Here is a 26,171-nt window from a genome sequence, read left to right as displayed (position 1 = left end):
TTGAGACTACCTGAGCCACACAATACATTCCCTGGGGTGCACTATCACCCCTTTTTAAAAGCTGTGTCCTGGAACACAACTTGCCCCCTAATGATCAACACTGGCCCATAGTACATTCTGTGCAGAGGTTCTAACCAGAGAAAATTATTTAGCACAAATGATTCACACTCTATAGCCATCCAGCTGCTCTCCAGACTACTTCTTGCTCTAAGATGCTACTAGCTTGCAGGAAAGGTGTCAGCTCTTAGATGTTGCTGAACACAGAAACTGGTATTTTCTTTATAAATATTTACCACTCTGGTATTTCTAAAAAATTCTATTTTAAAAAGGAAGCAGAATTTCCATTGCCCAGAGGATATTGTTGGGAGAGTTTACCAGTTACACAGCACTACCATCCGCTCAAACCTTTTTGGATGGGGGGGGGGGAGGGAAGGAGAGGGAGCTTCTTTTGAGTCTGCCTTGAAACGCACAATGCAGCATGATCCATAAATTATCCTCAGCAAAAACAAGGACTGCATTCAAATATTTTTTCAGAGGACACAGTCAAGGTATTTTTCATATATTTTTTCACTCAGTGTTGTTTATAACTCTTTGTGACCTTGAAAATGAAATGTGTTTGCTTTCCAGCTCCTTTGTGCCATCCACTAGCTACACATACCTGTGTGTTATTGTAGGGCTATTTGTGACTGTTGAGCTGTTAGGACTTTTTTAAAAAAAACATGAAATATTGAAGTATTTAAAGGAAAAAACACAGTACTTAGGTAATTTTTTCTCAACAGATATACAAGAAACCAGCATGTCAAATTTTGGGCTTGCCAGTTTTGACTTTGTCCCTTTATAGAAATTTAGGGTTTTGACTGGTGTGTTCAAAGATGTCCAACTGCTGCTATACTAGAAATATACATTATACTGATCTGATGGACTCATAATTACCAGTGGCCTAATTAGGCCAAGTTTGCCCTTATTTGCCTTCTCTCCTCATTCTTTAATACCACACACCATCCTGTATCCAGCTGCTGGAAAAATTCCTGACAGAAGTGTCTCCACTATAGTGTCACTTGCCATGACAATTATCAATATGTTGTGTACATAACACAGGACAAACCTCCAAATAATTTGCAGCTACTGCAATAGATGTGGGTATTTCACTGTGCATGCATAGCTCCCATTGAAGTCAAAGGCTGGAACACATGCCTCAGTGACCCAAGGAGGCAGAGATGGAGCAGAGGAAAGGGCAGGCCTATCAGTCCTCCACTCCATGCTCCCAGTACACGCACGGGCACCAATTGGAGCAGCAATGAAACACCAGCTCTGGCTGACTCCTCACTAGCAACAGAGTGAGCAGCTCCCACAGACTCTTCAGAATGGTTTATAAAGGCCAACACTCACCAGAAGGGAACAACTACAGCAGTGTGACCAATCTCACAGGTCCACCAGTTCCTGGTGCGAACAGAGCAAATCTTCATGGATTGTTCCTTCTGCACTTTGGTCACTGACATGGACAGGGGAAGGTGAAGGTGTCTCCTTTTGAGGGCCAATGGAAGGAACAGGGAATAAAGGCTAAATTACCACAGTTCCATTTATTCTAATCTCATAAGAAAGGAAACAGCTCTAATAGGAAAGGAAACTTAAAGAAGGGCTAATAAGGTCTGAAAGGCATAACAATACATAGCAGTTAAAAATAAGCCTGTCCCACTCACTCATGTCATCCTGCAAATTTCTTTGTGGCCATTTAAACCTTGCAGCCAAGAACACCAAAGCCAGGACTGGGAGAGGGAGAAGAACAGTTTAATAGAACTTGGTAGGTTAACAATAGACTAACAAAACAAATATTAGGATTACTTTTGCTACCTGCGGAACTGAGGTCATGAGGACAAAGTCAATATTTTATTTGAGGCATCTATCCATTTCCACAGATTAAAAATACCAACTGCTGCTTGAGAGATTAAAATCCTATTTCACGTGGAGATCAAAACTCTTGGATCAGCAATCGTTCCTTAATTTGCCATTTTACACATTCATTCTACTGCAGAGGCTGTCAATGAGTTTTGCTATGAGCACGTGGTGTTTAGGGGGTTTTTATTACTCCATTTCCATTGTATGGACTATATTCATTTCAGCCTCACATTAGTATTAGAGTTACAATCTCACTGCCTGTGCCACTAGTTATAGCTGTGTCAGCACTTTATCGTAAACCAAGTCGTGTACTTTAACGATTTGTACAGTCGTAAGATTTACTAGGGGACAAGTCATGCTCACGGCTCACCCCACTCTTTTTGACTGTAGAAAAGTCTTGACGACAACAGAATTCATCCAATTCCCCTCACAACAGTGACAGCATTTGAATCTGGGTAGTTGGTCCCTACCAGCATCGAGAATGCTTAAGAAAGTCCCACTGTTATCTACTAAAAATCAGGCAGGGAAGAGCCAAGGACTCCACTATGAAACACTGAACAAAGGCTGGAGAGAGGAAACTTTCACCAAAACAATTATGAGTATCCCCTGTAGCTGTGAAGAATGAAGAGGCTCGGAGACCCAGGAACCCAAAGAAGCTGTTTTCAGATGGAACAAGACGTAGAACAAGTTATGCCAGAGTTAATGTTGATTATTTTTGGTAAATATATGCCTTTTAAAACCATTTGTACACAGTACTACCGATGCATTTTCACCCAGTTGAAAGGAGTGACTGATACCACTGCTGTAAAGACAAATTTTCAGATATGCCTCTAAAGAAGTGAACATACTTTTTTTTTTAGGGCTTCTACATACGTACACACATGCAAATGCATGTAGTATTTTTACACTAAAACAAGCATATAGATGAGCAAAGAAGGTAACTGCAAATGTAAGCATATTTGATTTGCAAATGTTGGGTAGCACATGGAATTGTGGGTGTGCGTTTTTAAGCATCTTTGACAATTTGGCACTACATGTTCAAACTAAAGCATATGCATGATAAAGTATGGTAAAGTTTTAGAAGGTTTCATGGAATAAATACAAACATAAGCAAAATGTTGCAGCAGGCTGAGGTGTCAACAAAAATCACCCAAGAAGGTAGTTACACAACGAAATTACATGTAGAGGACTGTAGTACAAACTGACAGATGTCAGAAAGTTCAGACACTCTGACTCTCACTGTTTTAACAGCAACAAGAGAGACGAACAGCATTTGGAGTTCAGTTTTCTCTTTAATGCTTGCACCATTCTTGCTAAAGAACTGTGGTTAAAGAGAGTTAAATACATCAGACATGATTTTTTTTAAAATGTTAAAATATTTCCCCCTTTCATTCAAAAACATCAAAGATCCCAAGAAATGCACTATGAGATTAACATAAAAATAAGAATTTGAACAATTTTATTGGCTTATGTAGCCATTGAAGCATGATGATATTTTCTCTCATCTCAAAAGGAACAAAAAAAAAGGTTATTATTCATTTTTCCTTTACATTTTTGTCTCAGTTACAGTTTTTCCAACTATTTTTAAGCCTTTATGAACATGCAATTTATATTAAAACAAATAAAATAAAGGTTTCTTCATGGAAAATTAAATATAATTAAATAAATCTTTAAAAGCTGGGAAAATACTAGATCTATAGTAAGGCAAACTTCATATCTTCTATCAAGTCCCTCCAGCCCATGATACTGTAATGCACAACTTGTTTGTACTTACAGAACACAACAGATTTCTCCTGCAAAATGTTTAACAAGAGTTAGGGATTCTTCACTTTAAGCAATATACTAGACAAAACAAAAATCACAGTTTATTGCAGACTGCAAAAAAGTTATGTGCTTTTCAAAAAGCAAAAAGCTGTATATTTTAGTTATGCAGGGCTATACGTTTCCACAAAGAGGAAGCTGAACATTTCCTGGATGATGGCATTTGTAAACTTCATTACAGCTTCAATTTTTCAGTTTTGAGTTGTGATGCTTAAATATACAAGGAAGAAATAAAAACTGATTTGTTTAAATTACCATTTAGTTATCAAAATGCATCTTCAACAGTACGCAAAGTATGTCTGAAAGCGATACTAAGAAATTATTTGAAGTTACATCTTTTTTAAGCTAAAGGATGGCGTTACTAGTTGTGCACTGCTGTACCAAAAGATTGTTATGTTCTGAAGTACATATTTCAACTTAAATGGTCAGAAGAACATTACAATAGTGATAATATAATTTAAGGCTTAGTAGGATCAAAATGATTTTATTATAGAAAGAAATATGTTTCTGTAACAGAATTAAATATACATTTATTTATAAGGTTCTTTTTGTTTGTACAGTATTTCCCCTGAAATGTAATCTTCCACTCAATTATAACTAAGTTTACTATTTTATAAATACAATTCTATGTACTTAAAATTACTTTTAGACAAAAAGAGACACTAAAAACTGTAGCCTTGGACACAAACATCCCTGGCAGGTTAATGACTACAGTACATGACCTTTTAAGGGTGGAATGTACCTAAAATGCTTACAAATGCTAGGAAAGTAAAATATTCTCAAAACTACTTTTTTGTTTGGCTAAATGACCTCTGACCACAGAAATATATGGAAGGAAATATCTGATCAAACAGTATTTTTATTTTTTACTTCATGTTACTATGATTCTTTACTGGAATGCACTTTGACCAAAACCCTTGCCTACTCTTAATTTTTTTACAATTTTGAATCTTCTGCTTCTTCCTGGTTCTGGAAAACACACTATAAAAGTAATTTGTGTCAGAGGAAAAATAAAGCACATCATTGCTGTTCTTTCACATTATGATTTGGCAAAGCCAACCAAAGCACAGTGGGCCTAGCCCTGACCTCATTTCTTGGCTGGGACTCCCACTGGGAGTTCTGTAGAAAGATCAAGGGCAGAATATAGCCCATTAAAAGGATAAACATCTTGACATTCAGGTGTCAATTCACCCTTCACTGCACAGGCTCAACTCACATCATATTCAAGTGACCTGCAGGAGTTAAAGACTATTTGGATTGTGCAGTTTTAATAGAAGATCAATTAATAACTCTGTCAGCACAATCTGGAGTTAAGGCTCCTATTCACTTCCTAACTGGAAGCTGTCCTACAGTAGTAGACAGGTCTCAGAGTACTGAGATACACACCATCCTGCACTTGCTTCCCTATAAAAGAGTGGCAACTAACTTACTTTCTCCATTCTAAAAAAAATTGCTGACAGTATTTTTTAAAATTATGTGCTTCTTCAGAAGAGGAGAAAACTAAAGTAGAAATTGTACATTAAAATATGGGGTGAAATCCTGGCCCTATTGGAGTCAATAGCAGAGCTCCCATTCACTTCAACAGAGCCAGGATTTCACCAGATAACTTTTGTTGTTCTGTAGTGAGTCACTCCTATCTAGGCAACATCACCACGTCTCCGAGTTAAATAGCTTAGCTGTTTTCAATTAAAATTTAAAAAGCAAAAGGCACAGGGGTCTAACCCAAACTACTTAGAAGTCTGCACATTTTCAGTTTTGAAAATGGTGCCGATCTTTTCAGCTAGCATGTATCTAAAAGAACAACAAAAGAATGCGTATACCATTAAAAAATTTACCAACTGCAACTCCCACCGTAGCTAATGAGAACTGGAAGCACTCATTAACTCTCTAGACCAGTGGTAGGAAACCTGCGGCCTAGGGGTAATCCATTGGCAGGCCATGAGACAGTTTGTTTACATTGACCGGCCGCAGTTCCTAGTGGCCGCAGTTCGCCGTTCCTGGACAATGGGAGCTGCGGGAAGCAGTGGCCAGCATATCCCTGCAGCCTGAGCCGTTTCCCGCAGCTCCCATTGGCCGGGAACGGCAAACTGCGGCCACTGGGAGCTGCAGGCGGCCGTTCCTGCAGACAGTCAATGTAAACAAACTGTCTCATGGCCCGCCAGCGGATTACCCTGATGGGCTGCGTGCAGCCTGCGGGCCGCAGGTTGCCCACCACTGCTCTAGACCATGCCCTAAAATGGCATGATACTAAGACCTTAAAAAAAGACAAGAAAAAAAAAAAAAAAGATTCAAACTTAACAAAACCATTGTGAATATGATAAAATATCTGATAATACAAATGTGTTGCTGCAAATGGGGCTTAATGCACTCCAGTTATTGTTAACATGGCTAATTTGTTATTACAAAGTTCTAGCAGATAAAAAACCTGATTCTTCTCTGTATGCAGAATACAGAAACTTTGGTTGCAATAGATGCTTTTGGATATCTATGGCCAACAATACACTTCTGAAGGGAATGGAGAAAAAGTGGTAATTTTCAGAAAAGAGAGAGGAGCCATAGGGATTTGACTTTCTGCTAAATGTATTCTGGGGCTCTGTAAACATTTTTTAATTAAAACCAATAATCTAAAAAGACAACAATTTGATATTTCTAGCTGAACACTGATAGTTGTAATTCCCTGTGACTGACGCCTACACAGACTGCCAACTGATTTCTCTCTAGCACATTAATGTCAATAGTAAGTGACTTTAAACTAAACAAACTCAAATTCCCTGATTGCAAAGTGAAAGTGAATAAATACACAGAAGAAACAAAGGAGGATGGGAAAACTCCCAAATTGTGACAATAGATTCTCACTCACTCTTGGCCCCTGAACACATACATTGGCCCAGTTTTACCCCACTGGAGTTTCAAGCATATCAACAAAGACAAAATTTGTCCCATAGTCTTGTCATAGGTATTCTACTCCCTCTGGGATAAATGCACATTGGTTCTAACAGACTACGCTGAGAGCACAGATGTGTCAGTTATAATCAGTGTGCTCTGCAATGTACATTTTAAAGTTACAAAATCTACGGGGCCAAAACAAAATGTCATTAGCAAACTAGTAATGATTCATCATCACTGGTATTGATTTCTGAGAGGGGAGTAGAGGACTCTAGCATTGGCACTTCCACAGAATGGCAACAAGCCGCGTGAATACCCAAAGGTTCTTCCCGATAGGAATGAGGGCAACATCGCTGCTGTCCATCCACCTGAATACAAACATTCATAGGGCTGTCTGAGTAATTGGACTCCCACTTTTTTAAGGATAATCTACATGGCTCTTCACTCAGCGGATGACACCTGTTTAAATTACTGTTCTCTGCGACAGTCCTTCTGGATACCGATCCTCCACGGAGTGTTTCTGTAACACTTTCAGACAAAGGATCTCTGAAAGCTTTTCCTGAATCCACCCTCTTGGTTTGTTTAAGCTCAGTGCTGGAGGTCTCCTCAGCACCTGAAGATTTGTCACTGTGTCCAGTCTCAGGCTCTGCCTGTGCAGCCGTGCAATTATTAGATAAAACACTAGACGGTGATGGCTCTGTGGCTTCAGTCTCTGGCTGCAAAATGCTACTTCCAACTTCTTGTAGCCCTCTAACCTGGCCATAGGTCTCTGCCTCTGAATTAGGTCCTTCAGGGGAAGGGGAGGGATTCTGGATATTCCCTTCGGTGTGATCGATAATTCCATCACCCAGCGTTGTTTGGGAAGTGTGCGAAGGTGTTAAGAGAGGGATCTGCCCTCTCACTCGTGGCCTGTGGAACAGTCTGTTCCAGAGTCTGCCCAAGCGCCTCCGAGATGAATTCCGTCTTGATGAGTGGCGTCTCATCTGTCTCCTCATTGCTGTTCGGATGTTCTGCAGCACAGATGCCTATAAAACAGAATCAAGGAACTGTAATTTCTTGATGTTTCCACTGGAGTACACTATCAAATATCTAAGACTGTCCTGCCCACTAAATTCTCCATCTGACTCCTAAGAATGCTACTCAGATGGAAAGGTTACAGTTTAAGTTTAAACTCCTGCTTAAAAATCAAGCCAAAGACTGCTCAATCTGCATCGAACTTCTTTCCTCCAGAAGTTTTTCTCACCACTTGCATTTAACAAGCCGCCCCCCAGCAATAATCAACTCAGCGTGGTTAGATGCAGGATTTGCCATATTGGACCACACTATTGGTCCACTGAATCCTGTCTCACAGGCAATGCCAGGAGGACTTCATAATAGTTGATGCCTCAAACCTCCCCTCTGCTTACATAATTACAAGTGCTGTGTCAGGTCATGAAGTTATCACACAGGGAGTGAAATGCATTTGACAGAGAGAGAGAGGAAGGCAGATATGGGCGAGTACAAAAATACAACAGGACTTTTTGTTAATAAGATTTGCATTTGTTAATAAAAATAACTCCAGAATTTTTCAGAAGACAAATGCCTACACTCCTTATTGTATTTTCTATACAAAGGAAATTCCTTTGTATTTTCAGCTTGAAATGCTGGTTTCCTTTCTGTTTTAGTTTGATATTTGTCTATTTATTGCTATTTTGATGTAAAACTTTTTTTATCCATTTAGCTTTCAACATACATGAGTCCCCATCTAACTAGAAAACTTAGCCAGATCACTAAAATATACAACAGCAATTCCTCAGTACAGAAGAAATCATGTTGTTACAAGAGCATTTCCATAAATTAAAGTGACTTCATTGTTACTCTTGCTTCAGATTCATTCAGTCTATCTAGTTTTTGATAGTTTGAATGTAGAATGAAACCATTTACTTGCGATGCATTGTAAACAGGGAAATCTTCAACTGGCGGGATAAGTCCTTGTGCAATGAGCTGCCCATAGGAAGGTGGAGCCTCACGTCGTACAAACTCTGCCTCAAGACGAGTCATCTGGGTTTCAAATGCTCTGAAACCAACAGAACCAGAATAAAATGGGGAAGGAACCCACAAAAATTACACAAACAGACCTTTCTAAAAACACAGTCTTCTCTCCCAGTTCCCTCAGGGCTAGTGTCATCAGCCAGCAGGGCAGTACTACATTAAAATAGATGTTTTCATAACAACAGAAGTAAAGGTACCTCCACTGTAACTCACTGAAACTCTTCTCTTCACTAGGAGGCTGAGATATGCAAAAGAACTAACAGTATGGCATATTACTTTGTAAATATAGAGGAAGAGACAATCAAATAGCCACTTGTCAAAATGTAGGCCATTAGCTTTTACTGCTAAATAAACAGCACAGTGGCCATTTTTTAAATCCCATCAGTTTCATTGGACCCTGGCTTAGTTTTACTGCGTGTTTCAAAATTCACTTGAATGGATATTTTATTCTTGCCCCTAAAGTGATTGAAAGAAAGGCTCACCTAGTAAAGTTAGGACATTATGAACATACAAGATTTTCACCTGTATTCCCTGGTCCTTAGTGAGTAGAGTTTAAATGCACAACCTAGTGCTATCACCAACAGCAAGCCACACACAAGACTCCCAATCAGAGCAGCTGTGATGACTTTTCTGGGCACTATAACCAGGCAATTATGTTCATCACTTCCATCCTGGCAGTCTTCTTGGCCGTCACAGCGCCAAGTCTCAAAGATACACAGATTTGTGCCACAGTGAAAGTTTCCTGGCTGGCATGTAAAGCAGTTCTTTTCATCTGAGCCATCTGGGCAGTTCTTTTGGTTATTACATCGGTCAAGTATTGAATAACACAGTCCACTGTTTCCTTCGCATGGGTATTCATTTTTCTGGCAAGCTGGACAGTTCTCTTCATCTTTGCCATTTGGACAGTGCCACCAACCATCACAATGCTGCTTATCTGTGAAACACTCCTCATCACTTCCACAAGGGTGTTCCCACGGAAGGCAGTAACCTTTCACCTGATAAGTTGCATTAAATCCATGGCCAGTACTCTTTGATCTGGCATGATATGAAATGGTGAGCTGACCCTTTGAGGACTCCACGCTCACCGAGTGCCTGTTGTTGTGATATGAAAGAGTTTGCATTAATTTATCACCTCTCTCTCCAATTCCATCATACACCTTTACATAGTCATTGTACCCTAACTGTAAATCAAGCTGCAAGAGGACATGCCGATTATCTTGTGTGTCCACATACCAAGTGCAGCGAAGGTCTGCCCGGCTGTGATCTGCACGGAATAAGTCTGGGGAAGCGAAAGACCCATAAAAATTACCCAGTCTTTTGCCACATGAAAGATCAGGGCAGTTATCTTCATCTGAACCATCACTACAGTCTTTAACTGAATTACATCTTAACTCGTTTATCAAGCACTTGGTGGAATGGGCTATGCTACATTGGAATGTTCCTGAGGGACAGATGCTGGACTGAGGCTCTGTTGGAGGGATGGTGCAGTTTCTCTCATCCGAGTTATCCCCACACTCATCCATGGAATTACACTTCCAAGTGTTGGGAATGCACTTGCCATTTACACAATGGAATTCATCAGACTGGCAAATAGTCTGGCCTATTTTTCCTGTGGGGAAAAAAATAAATATTAAAACTTTTAGAAACAACTGATGCCATGTGTTAGTTCTAATATTTTACCCCAGTGTGCAGCCATTGACTCTTGGTCCAGCTCTTCGCCAGAAGAATTCCCTAATAAAGCCAAATGGTGAAAATATACAAGCTTCTAATGACTCATCGGCATTTACAGAAGACTTTGATCAACAGAAACCACTTTTGTCACAGGATTGGTCAGGGTGGTTAAGTATTTCTGCGTAGTCCAACAAAATTAATTAAAACTGTACAGAGATTTTACCTCGGATGTAGGAAAGGCGAAATCCCTGAGCCTGTCCCGAACTCAATGCGTCTGAGTGGAAAAATATCCAGACGTGATCCCGTGCAGAGATAAAGGAGGGTGGTATGGAGGATCCACACACTCTGTACTCCTCCCTCTTGGAAGAGGGGCCAAGCATCAGCCAGTCTACTGCACATTTCTGAGAGTCCTCCAAGTCAAAGTTCTTAAAACTGCCAGGAGCAAAGAAAACACAAATGAAAGACAGAGGATAAAATCTGGATTTAGGGACACAGCCTTTCACATCCAAAATATCTGATCGCAATAAGTTAGATACTCATAGTGCAGTGACCGTGCAGGCAACCATGCGGTCATCATTTTTCCATTTAGAAAATGCACCCACACCAGAAACTCAAGGCCCATATACAAAAACCCCCACAATAATATACAAAGCTTATTGACAAATCAACTTACATGAACACCAGCCCAAAAGAATCCCCGACAGGGTAAAATGATGGATTTTTCATCACTTGAAGTTCTTAAATCAAGACTGGATGCCTTTCTAAAAGAAATACTCTATTCAACCACAAGTTACAGCCTACAGTTATGCAGGTCAGATTAGGTGATCACAATGATCCCTTCTGGCCTTAAAAACTCTGAATAAATAAAACCCTTCTTGGACAAAGAACAATAGGGAGCTGTGCAAAGAACCCCAACAGTATCTGGAAGGGGGAAACAACCAACTCTTTGGCCTGTGCACAGGTAAAGGGAATGCAGAACAGTTCCTCTAATCCATTCTTTCCAGCTTCACATAAGTGCTCCACAAAAATCACAACAGCCCTAGACAATACAACTTGGTCTCCTTGAGACAGTGTATGTGTTGCTGTCACAAAAAACACACCCAAGATACCAAAACCATGTTTTGTTTCTCTGTTGCATGCTGAAATGGGATTACCCAAGGCTAGCATGTTAAAATTAACATAATACCCCAACCACATAACACTGTGAACTGAGAACTCTCAGAAATGGAGAAAGCCTTACCAAAAAGATGGGCCACATTCTACACAGAAACTTTCATAGATATCAGAGGAAGCTCCATGAAAAGATAAATGGTAGAATACGACTGTCTGGAATTAATATCAGAAATCTAACTCCACAATATCAGAAAACTATAAGTAAGCCAAGACATTTTCTTTGGGGCAAGGAGAAAAGTGCAGCTGCCATGAAGACTAAAGAATTCACTCTAGCCAGGAATCTCAAACTGCAATCATCATTCTTTTTTTATGCATACACAATATCCAAAAAAGGTCTATGACAAAGATATATGATTAGCAAGAGAGAGGACATGGCATCAAGAGAATGGAAGGAGAGGGTGGGGGGTTTAAAAGCACAAAACTGAACTGAAAACTCAGAGAAGTCTAATAAAAAATGTGCAGTGTCCCAGAATGATCTAGGCGACAGAGGATAAATCAGCACAGAAATAGCTTAATTCACCTTTTTCAAATCCTTTCCTTCTGTGATGTTCTCTGTCACTCTCTAGTTTACAAAGATACATCCCAAAAATACATCATTCTCCAATACCAGTGATACTATTACATCCTGGTAACCAATGGATTTAGTAAACCAGGTAGTGCCAGAGATTTTCATTGCCAGGATGGGAAGGCAGAATATTCACAAAAGGTAAATTAAAATGTTCCCCGGCCTTTATATCCTTCCAGAGCCTTCTTAGTGACAATGAAAGATGGACATGCAAACAAGAAAAAGAAAGAAATTGTTTAGAATGATGCAAACTACATACAAGTAGAAGTATTGGGATGAAACTAGCAAAGAGAAAATTATGGAGGAACGACAAGAATATCTGCTGGCCAATTATATTTGTTAGCCTGCGAAGCAATCCATCAAGTGAAATAGCAGATGCTCAGTCATAAATGGATAAAAAAAAAATCACTAGAAAAATATATTGAAGGGAACAATCCTGCATAACCTGAGAGAGATGGATCAGATCACTTATTAGGTCTTTTCCATCTCTAATTTCTGTGATTAATTATAATTCTCCAGTAATGTGCTTAATAAATCTTGATGATCCCCAAAATTTGTCCTTCTTGAGTCCTGCCTTACATTTTAATTCTAGTAATTTAAAATGAAGAAATGTCAGCCACACTATGTTTAAGGTATGCACAAAGAAAAAAAATCAGAAGAGTCAGAACTAGAGTTACCCTACACTGTCAGCTTACTCTGTTCTTGCCATAAGTCTATGTTCTGCAGATGATAGAGTGCTGCATTATGTCCAGGGCCTGTAATTAAGAGCACCTTATACTTGTAAGATGGTTTCCATGTGAGGATCTCAAGGTGCATTACTAATAACAAGTTTTTCAGTTAATTATCACAGTTCTGCGAGCTAGGGAAGTATCTTTATCCCCATTTTCCAACAGAGAACATGAGATGCAGAGAGGTTAAGTGATCTTCCTCAATGCCACACAGTCTGTCAGAGGCAGTAACAGGACAGAACTTCGGCTTTCAACGCCATGCCCCATCCTTAGCCACAAGACCATCCCTCCCCTTAAATCATAGGAAAAGTATACTGGTGCAGAGGCAGAATTGTAATTGTGAGCAACTATCCTTTCAAAGGGGCCATGAAGATGCATGTCTCTTGGAAACAGCCGTTCCAGCATATGAAAAGGTCAGATGCAGAATGTATTAAGTCTTCCCTTCAGCAATTTGTATCTAAAACTGCAAATCCCAAATATCAGCATCTAGCAAATTAAAGACTTTGGAAAAAATACTGTGGAATAAACAGTTTAAAAACTGCCATAGGACATGAAAATTTTGGGTTTAGTATATTATTAAATCATATAAACAAGAGATATAGTAACAAGGGTGTAACTCGTACCTGTGCTGGCAATAAAAAGAGGTAAAAGGAAAGTAATTTTGGGCCCTGAACAGTCTCCTGCAAACTGTAAAATATGTCATTCCTTAAAGGGGTATTGTTGAGAATGGGGCGTTTGCACTCCAAAAATAGTTTTTCCTTAAGCTTCCTGACAAGTTAAACTGTCTGCATGCTGCAATAGAAATAAGTTTTGTGGCACCTAATTTAACTGTGGAATTATTTCAGACCAACAAAGCTGGTGTGTGTGAACTAGGTATCGAGTTGTACTTTGCAACTAGATATTAGATATTATGTACAGATCATAATTGGTTTACCACTTAGAAAACCAATCACAAAGGCAAGAATCTTTGCATGGGAAGTTTCTGCCACGTTAATTTGCCAGACCTCCACTATTTCCAATCTTTCACCACTGGTAATTTGATCTTGTGCTGCTGCCACAGTCCTTTTTTTTTATCCTGCCACCTATGAAACACAAGATTTACTATTCTAGAGATTTTATTCAACTGAACTCTCTCAAACTACAGTGCAAATTCTTCTATCAGCAGGGTCAGCCTGGCAGTTGAATGGGTAATGGTAACAAAAAGAAGAGGGGAGGAGAGGCTCACACCGCAAATGCATACACATAATACAGATTCATTTCATACATTCTTAGGAAACAGACAGGAAGGAAGCTGATGAATTTACAGCTCCTGAGAGGGTTTGCAGCCTTCAACTGAACCAATAAGTCACTTATTATTTTTTCTGGTTAATTAATAAAAAAGGTGAAAAGTTAACTTGCTTTGAAAGAGAGAGTATCCTTTTAAAATGACTTGGGCCTCCAACTGTCCTCATTAACAGTGATACATCCCCAATGAAATCAAGAGAGACATGGGGGGATGGGCATGACAGCGTCAAATTTGGCCAAATTAATTTGAATCTTTTGGGAGAAATAAAAATGCTTTAATGAGAAATATTAACTTCAGTTAGTTTTCCTTCTGAAATGTCTGTTTTTATTGCTGAACTATTAAAATCAATTCTATATAAACTACAAGGTTCTACCTATTAAAAATATCCCACTAGACACTGGGGACATTCAATTTTTGAGGACCAAAATAATTCTAATGTGACTTGATGGAAAGACAGCTGTAACTCTGCTTTCCTAGAATTCTGCAAGAAATAGGTAAAGCACATGTTTCTTTTCACCAATATGATATCACTAAAGACTACTTCTGATACACAGCAGGGATCCAGGAAGCTTACTGTAAATTACAGAATTGAATGTATACTGTCTGTAAAATTGCTCCAGAAAAGAAGAAATGGCCAATAATGACATTTTCCCAATGACTTTCTAACATCCACATGTCACTGAGAGTAACTGCATTAAACCAGCTTAACATCAATATTCATTGTCACTGCTGTAAGTTAAAAAAGACGTGCCATCTACGAAGCCAAGGCTCTGCTGAGCTCTTTTACTGCTTAGACTTAAAGCAGCAGTTTACAGCCAAAATTTAATATATAATTAATTTAATATATGGAGATATACCTACCTCATAGAACTGGAAGGGACCCTGAAAGGTCATTGAGTCCAGCCCCCTGCCTTCACCAGCAGGACCAAGCACTGACCTCACCCCAGAGCCCCAAGTGGCCCACCCCCAAGGATTGAACTCACAACCCTGGGCTCAGCTGGCCAATGTTCAAACCACTGAGCTATCCTTCCCCCCCCCCCCCCCCATTTAGTTATACAATATTATGTATAAAGAATCTACATCCCTTTGGAAGTGATTTAGGTGTGAACAACTACACAATAAAAATATTAAATACCCAAACTCTTACAACTTGGAAAGAAAAACAAAGACGGAGTCCAGCACAAAAATGAACATGGGACAGTAACACACAAAAGGTCCAACCATTGTGATAAAAGATGTACAGAAGAGAGAAAAGGTTAAGTACCTAACTTGGCCCTGAAAATCCATTAAAAATCCAGAATAAATATTGTGGATAGATCAGCAAAGCACTGGCTCAATATAAAACAGAACAGCCAATTAAGCAAGAGAAGTCACTCCTGTTGCCAAACTCTCTCAGCAAGGGCAGATTGTGAACACAGCTGATGGCTTAATTGGCTCATTAAAAAAAAATTTGTTTAACTGTTTAGAGCAAGGACCTGGGACTCAGGAAGTTCGTCTCTTCCCAGCTCAACAATCGACTTGCTGTGTAACCCCAAGTAAGACACAAAGAGCCTGCCTGTCAAGGCTGAGGCTAGCACCTGCAATTCCAACTGAAGGCAATGGGAATGGTGGATGCTTAGCACCTCTGGAAAATCATGCCTTAACCCTCTCCTAGAATTTACCCCCCCTCTTACAAAGTGAGGATAACATTTACCTGCCTCACATGGATGACAGGAAGCACTCCCATTGCTTTTCATGGATTACTCATATTAGTAAGGGTTTGCAGGAGCAGGCCCTAGTTTTACAAACTGTGATGGCGTGAATAGGAATTTCAAGAGAATCTTTGCTGAATTTTCACAGGGCAGATGACTTGTATTACACTAAAGCAAAACCAGATAAAAGATATGCACTCCAAAATGGTTAAGGAGAGTGTGACAGGTTCCCCGCCCCTTTCTGGGGTGCCACCTGCAACTGGAGTACCACTGAGCCTGCCTGATCCACAAGCCTGGGCTCCCTTTCACCCTGCAATGCTGTGACATGCTGCAGACAGTCTCACACTTTCACCAGCACACAAGTAGGGACACAGCCGGCTGCAGAAACACACAGACACTGAAATCAACTCTGCATAGGAAGGCTCAGCTAAGGAATTGCCCAATACTCAAGTGCACACCCCCTCTAGAGGATAAACACAAAATTATACCGTCCTGTGCTGCACAGAGAACTGTACAGCGTAAGCTTATGACATTCATCCCCTTCCTCAATGTGGAGAGAGATATGCAACAGCTTTTTGCTCCCCAGTTATGAACTCCACACACTGGGTTTTAGAAAAACAAAAACAAGTTTATTAACTACAAAAGATGGATTTTAAGGGATAGCAAACAGATCGAAGCAGATTACCCAGCAAAAAAACAAAAATACAATCTAAGCTTAAGATACTAAAGAAACTGGTTACAAGTAGTAATTCTTCATCCTAACTGTTGTTTTAGGCAGATTGCAGAGATTCTTGAAGGCCAGCTGCTCTTGCCTGCAGCTTAAAAAGCAAATGTATTTTCTGACTGTTGAACCTGTCTCTGCTGAGTCTGAAAAATAAACGATGGAAGGGAAAAGAGACAGCATGAAAAGGTAAGCAGCTGAGGAAAATCAATACAAACATATGAGAGGAAAATATTAAAACAAAGTGTTCAAAGGGAGACAATGTCTTTCATCCACATGTAGAACAGGGTACTGTTTTATTGGAAGTTGCTGGTTTAGAATAAACTGGTCCAGATTGCAATGATTTTGTTTACCATAACTACTGGCAATTGTAATTTCATCCCTTAGAGATTCTTGGTGTATCCCAGGGGTCGGCAACGTTCGGCAAGCGGCTCGCCAGGGTAAGCACCCTAGCGGGCCGGGCCAGTTTATTTACCTGCTGACGCGGCAGGTTCAGCTGATTGGGGCCCCCACTGGCCACGGTTCGCCGTCTCAGGCCAATGGGGGCGGCGGGAAGCGGCGCGGGTGAGGGATGAGCTGGCCACAGCTTCCTGCCGCCCCCATTGGCCCGGGACAGCGAACCGCGGCCAGTAGGGGCCGCAATCAGCCGAACCTGCCACGTCAGCAGGTAAATAAACTGGCCCAGCCCGCTACGGTGCTTATCCTGGCAAGCCGCGTGCCGAACGTTGTCGAACCCTGGTGTATCCCAACTATCCTATGTTGTAATGCTGCTCTCTTGCTGGCAGTGAGAACAGAAGATAAAAGGAAATACAGCTGGTTTAATACAACACACAGGATTTTTTTTCTCTTTCTAAAATCCAAAAAATTATCGAATCAAGAAAAGTGACAACGTCAGTTTGCCCCTTCCATACCTTTTTATGAGACTGTTAGGGAAGGAGCATGTCTGGTGGTTAAAGCAACAAAATCTGAACACCTGGATTCTATTCTCTACTTTGCTATGGCCATGCTATGTGACTCTGAGCAAGTCACTTACCTTGCCTATTTCTCAGTCTCCTCATATGTACAATGGGTATAATACTGTAAGCCTTCTAGCGGTGTTGTATGCATTAATAGTTGTAAAGTGCTTAGAGATCTTCAAATGAAATGTTGTGCATAGGATGCAAAGTAATATTGGTATGAGTCACTCTAAGTCAGAAGAGCAGCTATTTAAACAAAACATCTTAACCCATCTGTCACCAGTGAACCAAACTGTTCCCTTGGACATACACACAAGGCTCCCATTGTCCTCAACGAAACTTGTGCATGTGAATCTTAGGGCAGACATTGGCCCTGTGTGTTTAAATCCCATCTGATTACTCTAGTGACAAAAACCAAACACTGCTAGCTCTTTACATAAAAACAACAACTCAAAACCATGTAGCTGTGCACATATCTGACTTATGGAAACATATTACTACCATTTCCATAGTCATCCTTCCCCCGTTACTTCAAATTCTTTGTTACTGATTATGGGGGCCCCAAATCAGCCTGGAAGCTGCTAGGGGAGGGCTACCACAATACAAACAACAACAATATTTTCATTAAATAATGCTTAGGTGGACTGCAACAGAGTTGTGAATGGTTACATCAGGGCTGAATTTGTCCAAGTATTTTTTTAATGAACACTTCCATATAAACCTACCTTAGACTCTTCTGCCATCTGTACACCTAAAGCAAAGTTCTATATTTCATTAGTGCATTTCCTCCTACTTTCCAACAGTCTCTGTTTACAAGCTCAGTCTCCTCGTCCAGTATATTTTAATGGAGTTTGAAAGTATGTACCTACTTGTGGATCTCAAATGCTGGCAGGTATTCATTCATTTGCTTGTTTATTATAATTAGTTCCTATTTCAAACAATGGAAGAAGGAACCCTCCTATTATTCCATCTGCGGCAGATTTCTTTTTAATTGTAGAGCATCTGCAGTTGAAGAGGTTTGCAGTCCTTTTAGGCAGCTGAGCTTACAACTCAGCAGATGGTGTCAAACACAGGAGTGTTAAAAACAAAAAAATGGCTTTTTAAAAAAAATAAACAGTTCTTGGTCTGAAGAGAATACTGTGATTAGCACAGAAAACTAAGTATTTTCACAGTATGTGAACATTAGAGTTCAAAGTATCCTTTTTGTGTGTGTGCGCGCGCGTCCTTGTGCTTCTTTTATTAAGAGTGCTTTCCCAGAAAGGTCTGAAATTATGTCATCAATGCTAACTCTAATGGTAATTGCTTATTTTCGGAAGTGCTACTTGCTTTGCTGAATGTTAATTTAATGGAGTAGTGATGACATGTTGAACCATCAGTTACATACTGTATGACTTTGTGACATAATTACAGAAAAGGCCCCTTTTCTTTGTTTCGTTGTGAAAATCTTAAACATCTCTGTGAGCCTAATTTTCAAATGGGCTTTAGAAAATGAAGCTATACAATTGGTGATCGTCCCTGCATTCATATCACTTATTGCATAATAATCACTTTTTGCACTAATGTGCATTTCTGTACGCAAATGGGAGGTGGGAAAGCATGCAAATAGGTTGCTGGCAAATTCTGTGGGACTATTTTAAAAGACTTGTTTGAAAAACTGGCCTTCTGTTTTTATACCCAGTGCTTAAAGTGTGTGTCTGTATTTATAACGTGGGGGGGCGGGACTTGGAGCGCTTGCAAGGGGTTGCAGACGAGGCAAAAAATAAATATATAAATAAAAATAAAATTGAGCCGAGCAACTCACTTTAAACACTGACTTACCAAAGCTGCTGCTCCCAGATTATGATTGACCCCTCTGATTTCTTTCAGAGCACGTTAAGCACTCTTTATGCTTTAGTTACTGCTTGGTAAAGGAGTCCATTTCCCACTATCATATACCAATACCATTTAAAAAACATTATTGCTAACAATGTGAATGCTAGCCTGGCCATCTGCAAGGGGTTATTAACCAGCCCTCTGAGTAAACACGAAAATTGTGGTCACCATGTTCAGTTCTGCCCCATCCGTGGATTTTTCTCCTTATGTGACTACTGAGAATGGCCTTAGATCAGACATGAGCCAGAATAACAACCTGAAATCCAAACTCTCCCAACTATGAATGTCAGGTGGGAAGTAGTTTTGTAGCCTAATCCCCAGATCTAAACCACCACTCTACAGTAATCCAAAACTGGGAGCTGTCCAGTTTCGTTAAAATGGATCATATCATAAGATTTCTGCCAACTCAAGCAGATCTCTCACAGGAAAAACTCAAGATTTTGCTGTCTTCAGACCTGAGTCCTAACACTCGTTCAACCTTAAACTCAAACCCTAGCCTAATCCAAGTCTTATGTCCCCATTCCCATTAAAATGTAAAGAGAGGGGCAAAATGATTGTTCAGCTGATGTGACCAAACTAATCTCCCTGTGCCTTAGCTCCCCACCTACCAAAAGGGAATCACAGTAGTTCCCTACCTCACAGCAGTATTGTAAGGATAAGTGCATTAAAAAAAATGTGAGGGACTCAGATACTACAGTAGTGGGGCTCTCTCACTACCTAAAATACCTAAATAGACTACGTGATATCTTTTAAATGAGAGGATCCTCCTGACTTGCAATTCTATTTCACCAAGCATCAACCACAAATTTCTTAGTACAAAAGCTCTATAGTTTTTACAGTTCTTTTAGACAACTTCATATTAACATATTGCACAGGCTCTTATGCTTCATTCAGCAAAGCAATCTGTTATCTCAACAGAACACTACAAATCATACCTAATTGTTATCATATCTCCATGATCTCCTTGGATGTACCAGCTGCAGTTTATGGCTGGAGGATAGTTTAGTGGCCAGGAAGGACTATAGATGACTCCACGTCTCTCTGTGTGCTGTTCCAGTTTTCCACTGCAAGCAGCTGTCAACCAAGAAAAAAAGCCCTTTTGTTAAAGGTTTAAGCTAATCAAAAATACACATTAGCTACAATAACTTTCCTCAATTTCTAATGATTACAGATAACTTAACAGTCAATAATTGTATCTTTTTATTGCTCTCTCTCCCCTACCCTGATCTTTATCACCTGGTTTTCTGCAGACACTTCACAAAAAAGGATCAACAGCCCTGCATGAATCTGCCAAAAAGATACGATCAATAATCCTGCATGGATCTGCCAAGAGGATACAATGATGCAGAAAACTGTCTTACTTACTTACCAGCTTCCCAGAGACTGGGTATGCCACTCAGCAATTGGAGGAGATCCATATTCAGCATGTTCAATATCTAGAACCTTTCCTTTCAAAGGTAAGTTCCTGGAAAATTGTTTATTCTCCTAACCAAATCACAAGCCTCAAGAGTTTTAATTTTTAGACAGAGAGTTCTCAGATACAGGAAAGAATTGAAAGAGACAAAATTAGATCCTGATTTCAAATACTCCCAAAGTTTGGGGGTGTTCATAGCTGATGCTTTGGTTCAAGCACATCTCTGCTTTAAACCATCTGCTCAGACAGACCACTCATTTTCTGGGAATAATATCCGTGGAATTTTTTCTGTTCCTTGAATGGTTATGCAGGATAACGTACTACAACTGACTGCCTGGCTTTCTTTCTTTAAACTTACTCAGTATAGATATTGATAGTGCAGGTCTGCAGTACAAACCTATGCTTTTGTACAGTCCAGGCCTGATTTTAATGTCACTTACTGTATTCTAATTTTATACAAGTGTGATTCCACTGAAGATTCTCCTAATTTATCCAGAGTAACGGAAACTGCCAGGGGCTGAACACCTTTGAAAATGTGGCAGTTTTAGTTAGGTGCCCAAATGGAAGCCAAGCTCTTATGAAAATGTTTTAGTCATGCTTCAAGTATATGGTTTTATTTCACTCCGTTTGCACAACTGAGCTACACTGGTCCATTGCATATTCTAATTTTCATTCAATAGCACAATGTTTGGGTTCAGAACTCTGACATGGTGTGTTAATTTATCAAGGCATAGAGGTTTTTGTAAATTTCTTGAATATTTTATCCCTATATTGAAAAAAGCAACAGAAGGAGACATACATAAATGAGAAAATGGGTGAGAATACCTAACTTGGGGTTAGGTTTGGTTGTTTTCTAAAGTAGGGGAGGGGAAGGCTGATTTGGTGGTTAACCCACTGCAGCAGGAATTAAGAGTCCTGGGCTCTATTCCTGAGTCTGCCTCAGACTTCCTGTATGCAGTAGTGTAGCTAGAGGGGTGCAGGGGAAGCAGCCGCTTCCCCTCAGCACATGTTTCAAAAGCAGCGCCTTCCGGGCCGGTGCAGGGCTCCTGCAGGCAACAGGGGGCAGCACGGCCGGGGAAGCCATGGAGAAGGGGGCGGGCGTGGCCGGAGGAGCGAAGGGGCTGGCTCCTCAGCCATCGCGCCCCACGCTCAGCGCGGCCCCAACATCGCCGCGGCCACCTCCTGCAGCGGCTCAGGGCTCAGCGGCCGAGCGCTCCCCGCCCCTGGATGCGGCAGCAACAGCATCTCCCGGCAGCAGCTCACGGCCACCAGCCCCGCCACGCCGTAGGTCAGGCCCGGGCCGACAGAAGCAGGAAGCTGCCGGAGAGAGGGGGGGGATCTGCCGCCCACCAGCTGCTGCCCGCCCCACTGCTCTGCTCCCCCCAGCCCCTGGGAGAAGCAAGCAGTGCCCGCCCGCCACCCCTTCCCCGCGCCTGCAGCCTCCAGCCCGGCCTCAGGGTAGGGGGGCAGCCCGCACCGCCTGGAGCTTCCCATGAGCCTCTCCCCTCCCCCGCCCCCTCCCGCGGCAGCCATCCGGCGCGGTGTCATGGCTTCCTCTGAGTCCGAGGTTGCTCGGCAGCTGGTGAGTCCCGCCCGGGGTCACGTGAAACTTTCTTGCCTCTTCTCCCCCCCCACTTCTCCGACCACATCCTAAAAACTTCCTTGGCCGGGCCGCGCCATGCCTGGCCCCCTCCCCCCCTGACCGAGCCCCTCCGAGGGGGGGCACAGCATGGCCGCAGCATGGCTGGAGGAGACAAGGGGGGTGCGGTGCGGCTGGAGGAGCCAGCCAAGGGTGGGGGGGCAGCGCGTAGAGGCCGGAGGAGGAGCCAAGGGGGTCGTGGCCAGAGGAGGAGCCAAGGGGGGCGCGCTTTTTTATGTTTGCTCCCCCTGCACTTAGAACCTGGCTACGCCACTGCCTGTATGACCTTGAGCAAGTCACTCCAGACTCAATCCTATCAGGGGTGTAGCACCCTTAATTCTCATTACTTCAAGAGGAGGTAAGAGTGAGTGACAGCTCAAAGAACACCCTTTCATACCTGATTTTCAAATAATTAGGCACAGATGAAAGCTGAAAACACAAATGCATTTGCAACATGGCCAACCATACATTTAAATGGCCATTTTCACATACAAATACCTATTTGCATACAGTCACAGTTAGTGTGCATGCAAATTTGGTATGCAGTTAGAAGAAGATTTATGTCCTTAACTTTTAGAAAATCAAGTTCTCAATCACTCCACTTCAGTTTTCTCTTCTGTAAAAATATGTGATAATACTTACCTTCTCCAAAGGATGCTATGAGATTTAAATGGCTACGGGCCCCTATTCAGCAATCTTTACCCCACAAAACTCCTGGGGAATCCTGAGTAAGGACTACTGATGTCAATGAGAAGTTTCTGGAGAGAGGTGCAGGAGTAGGAATGATAAATATAGCCCAGTGTTTTCAAAGCACTTTTAGATACTCATATAGAGGACATTATGGGAGTGCCAATTATTAAATTAGGGACCGCAAATATGTCTAATGTGCAAATATCCAATTCAATGGCAGAGGAAAGTGAAATGTTCCAAGAACAAATGGCCAAAGTTTTTCTGATGAGAAAATATACTCAGTATAGTATGAAAGGGAAACTATGTGAAATGTAATACCTAGGGCTGGTTTACACTGGGGGGGGGGGGAAGGGGAGAATCGATCCAAGATACGCAACTTCAGCTACGTGAATAGCATAGCTGAAGTCGAAGTATCTTGGATTGAATTACCTGGGGTCCACACGGTGTGGGATCAACGGCTGCGGCTCCCCCGTCGACTGCGCTACCGCCGCTCGCTCTGGTGGAGTTCCGGAGTCGACGGTGAGCGCATTTGGGGATCGATATATCGCGTCTTAACGAGACGCGATATAGCGATCCCGGATAAATCGATTGCTACCCGCCGATACAGCGGGTAGTGAAGATGTACCCTTAGTCTGAACATTCTCTCTTAGCTCTGAAAATATTTCTAAATCTATTCTCAAATCAAGAATAAGCATTTTATGATTTGCTCTTAGCAGAATATTTTACCTTTTGATGGGAGCCTAATTTCTCATAGCCTAGAAGTTTACAAGGAGAAAAAGGATGCCCCAAATCTTGGATTTCCTTGTGCATATGTACATTCAAAACATACCATCAACATGCTGTAAATCACGGGCTAACAGGTTATTACTGGAAATCCACCACCACAAAAAAGTTACTTTTAAATTAATACACTACAGTTTAATACGCAGTAAGCACTATGTATTGTACTTTAAGTGTAGGCCACATGAATATAAAAACCATTAGGCAGATAGCTTACCTGAGGCATAGGATATAAAAACTTTACAGTTAACTTGTAAACAGCAAACACACCAAGACATCTAGCTTACATTAATAGTTTTCAATTATACATTTTTGCAACATAAAAATTCATTATGGAATTTTATAACAAGAAAATGTTGGCTGCTCACATTTCTAAAAATAAAGCGGTCCCAAAGTGCCCTCCCAGTGAGACTGCCCTTAGGCAGAAATTGAGAAGTGGATGCAACTGTAATGAAAATAAGATTCACAGGATTTTCCCACCATAGCTCTCAAGTTCTCTCATTACACATACTGCTACAGACTGTACTTAGAATTTTAAATGTGTTCCTCCTCCACAATCATCATTGTATAAATGCATCATGGGCAGAACTAAAACCATATGGGGTGAGCCTGCAAAGATCAGATCTCCTAACTGCTGCAACTAAAACTTTATAAATATTAGGTCCTTTTGAAAAAGGCTTTTCAGCACACTGAGCAGGGAACCAAAACCACTGGTTATATATTATTGTCCTAAGGCTTCCACCAACAGCAATACAAATATTCCTATCATCCTTACACTAATTATTACACAGTGGGTTTTGTATTAACACCTGTTGTTGACACTGTATGCATTACGACTACGGAACAATAGGATACACAGATCTTGGCCATGCAAAATTATTTCAATCCTGATTTTGAAAGTCACACAGACACACTGGTGACTCTGAGTGACTGATGTCACAATGCTCACCCGTTAATTAGTATTTTTAAGATCAAGTAAAAAGTGCATTTTCAAGAATATTCAGTTTTCATAATTTTAAGATGGAGCAGTATCTAGAGTGATCATACTAGAGTGACCCTGCGTAACAGATGCTTCAAACAGTTAAAACTTTTTCGAAAGTACATGCAGTGGATTTGATGCAGCCTGAGATTTTAGTTTTTCAGGTGTGCTTTTCTAGTTAATTCTGCATCACTGCTCTCAGCAACACCCTAAAAGAACTATATACAATGCTAACTAAATAACTCATTTGAAAATATACGTGGGCAGAAATGGATATAAAAGAAACAAAGCTTTGCCAATTCAGGCAATTTATCTGATAACATCCACTGGTGCTAGTTATCTTATAATGGCTTCCTTCTTCTAACAGAGCAAGAACATGCCGTCTGGGCTTTGCTGCTCTTATTGAAATTCCTAATCTAAATGGGCAACAGTTTAATATCAAAGATATCCTTTTGTTGTTTCCTATTAAAATAAAAAATATTTGTGTGTCACAGACAGTTAGAGAACCACTGACACATTAAGGCAAACTGAAAAAGTACTATTATGTTTACCCAACTCTCATTTGACTGGCATGTGCTTTTGATGTACCTCATTTCCCATCAGTGCTCATTACCATGTCTCCTTCCTAGTCAGTTGCCTCCTCCTCTTTCTTCCCTAGCCACTATGCATTGGCTCTGCTGCGAAATAGTAGGGAGCTATTTATACATGGTGAGCTGTTCATGGTCTGCTTTCCAAGCTGCTGTTCTTTCACCTTTTATAAAGAGTGTTTTAGCTAAAATAAATGATAAATATATATTTTAAAATCTCAGTACCTTTTTACTAAAAGCCTGTTTGTTGGTAACAAAACAGAAAACAAGTCATCTCAGTCACATCAAATGTTTGTAAGTTTGCATTCAGTTCAAAACTAAGTTCACGGCGCTTTCTCAGTTAGAGTGATAACCTAAAAGGGCGACATTGGGGAGTTAAGGGCAGAGAGTGGAAGCAGGCAGAGCGAAAGGGAGAGTGATATCAATGAAAAGAGAAAAGGAGCTCCACAGCACAGTAGTAGAATAAGCCACCTCACCTCATATGCCACTTGTTCAGTTACATAATTATAACACCATGATTTGGAAAGGATTGTGATGTCAATACATTTAGACCCAATCACGCAGTCCATACAAAGACAAAACATCCACTGATGATAACAGCTGTTTAAGTATTACATGAATGGACTAATTCAGGAACAGATTGATGGAGACACGGTGATTGTTAATGAGTATATTTGCAGGGCTTGTTACAAAGATAATTGAAGTCAAAACATAGCATCTAAAGTCTGGATACAGTATTATGGTTTTTAAAGTTTACTTTAGTGTGACAGTGTTACTATTTCTTAA

The 26,171-nt window shown here is 40.8% G+C and overlaps 1 protein-coding gene and 1 long non-coding RNA gene across 3 annotated transcripts in view; one reads left to right on the top strand and one right to left on the bottom strand.

Annotated features, from left to right (window-relative positions):
* The first annotated feature begins 241 nt into the window (after positions 1-241).
* LOC135975619 (uncharacterized) lies at positions 242-6,063 on the top strand. Its single transcript, XR_010592582.1, has 2 exons — positions 242-548; positions 2,287-6,063. It is a non-coding gene; the product is annotated as an uncharacterized LOC135975619 (long non-coding RNA).
* Positions 3,333-26,171, bottom strand: part of LRP3 (LDL receptor related protein 3) — a 35,069-nt gene continuing 12,230 nt past the window's right edge. For both annotated transcript variants that reach the window (XM_042852177.2, XM_005289909.4), the window contains 5 exons: positions 20,232-20,370; positions 10,529-10,737; positions 9,157-10,243; positions 8,527-8,659; positions 3,333-7,628 (listed from right to left, as the gene is read on the bottom strand). In XM_042852177.2, coding sequence (XP_042708111.2) covers positions 6,813-7,628; positions 8,527-8,659; positions 9,157-10,243; positions 10,529-10,737; positions 20,232-20,370 — 2,384 coding nt within the window. In that variant the 3' untranslated portion in view covers positions 3,333-6,812. The remainder of the gene's footprint in view (positions 7,629-8,526; positions 8,660-9,156; positions 10,244-10,528; positions 10,738-20,231; positions 20,371-26,171) is intronic.

The sequence above is a fragment of the Chrysemys picta genome, chromosome 14 (assembly GCF_011386835.1).
Source record: "Chrysemys picta bellii isolate R12L10 chromosome 14, ASM1138683v2, whole genome shotgun sequence".
Lineage (NCBI taxonomy): Eukaryota > Metazoa > Chordata > Testudines > Emydidae > Chrysemys > Chrysemys picta.
This window is presented reverse-complemented; position numbering and strand designations above follow the sequence as displayed.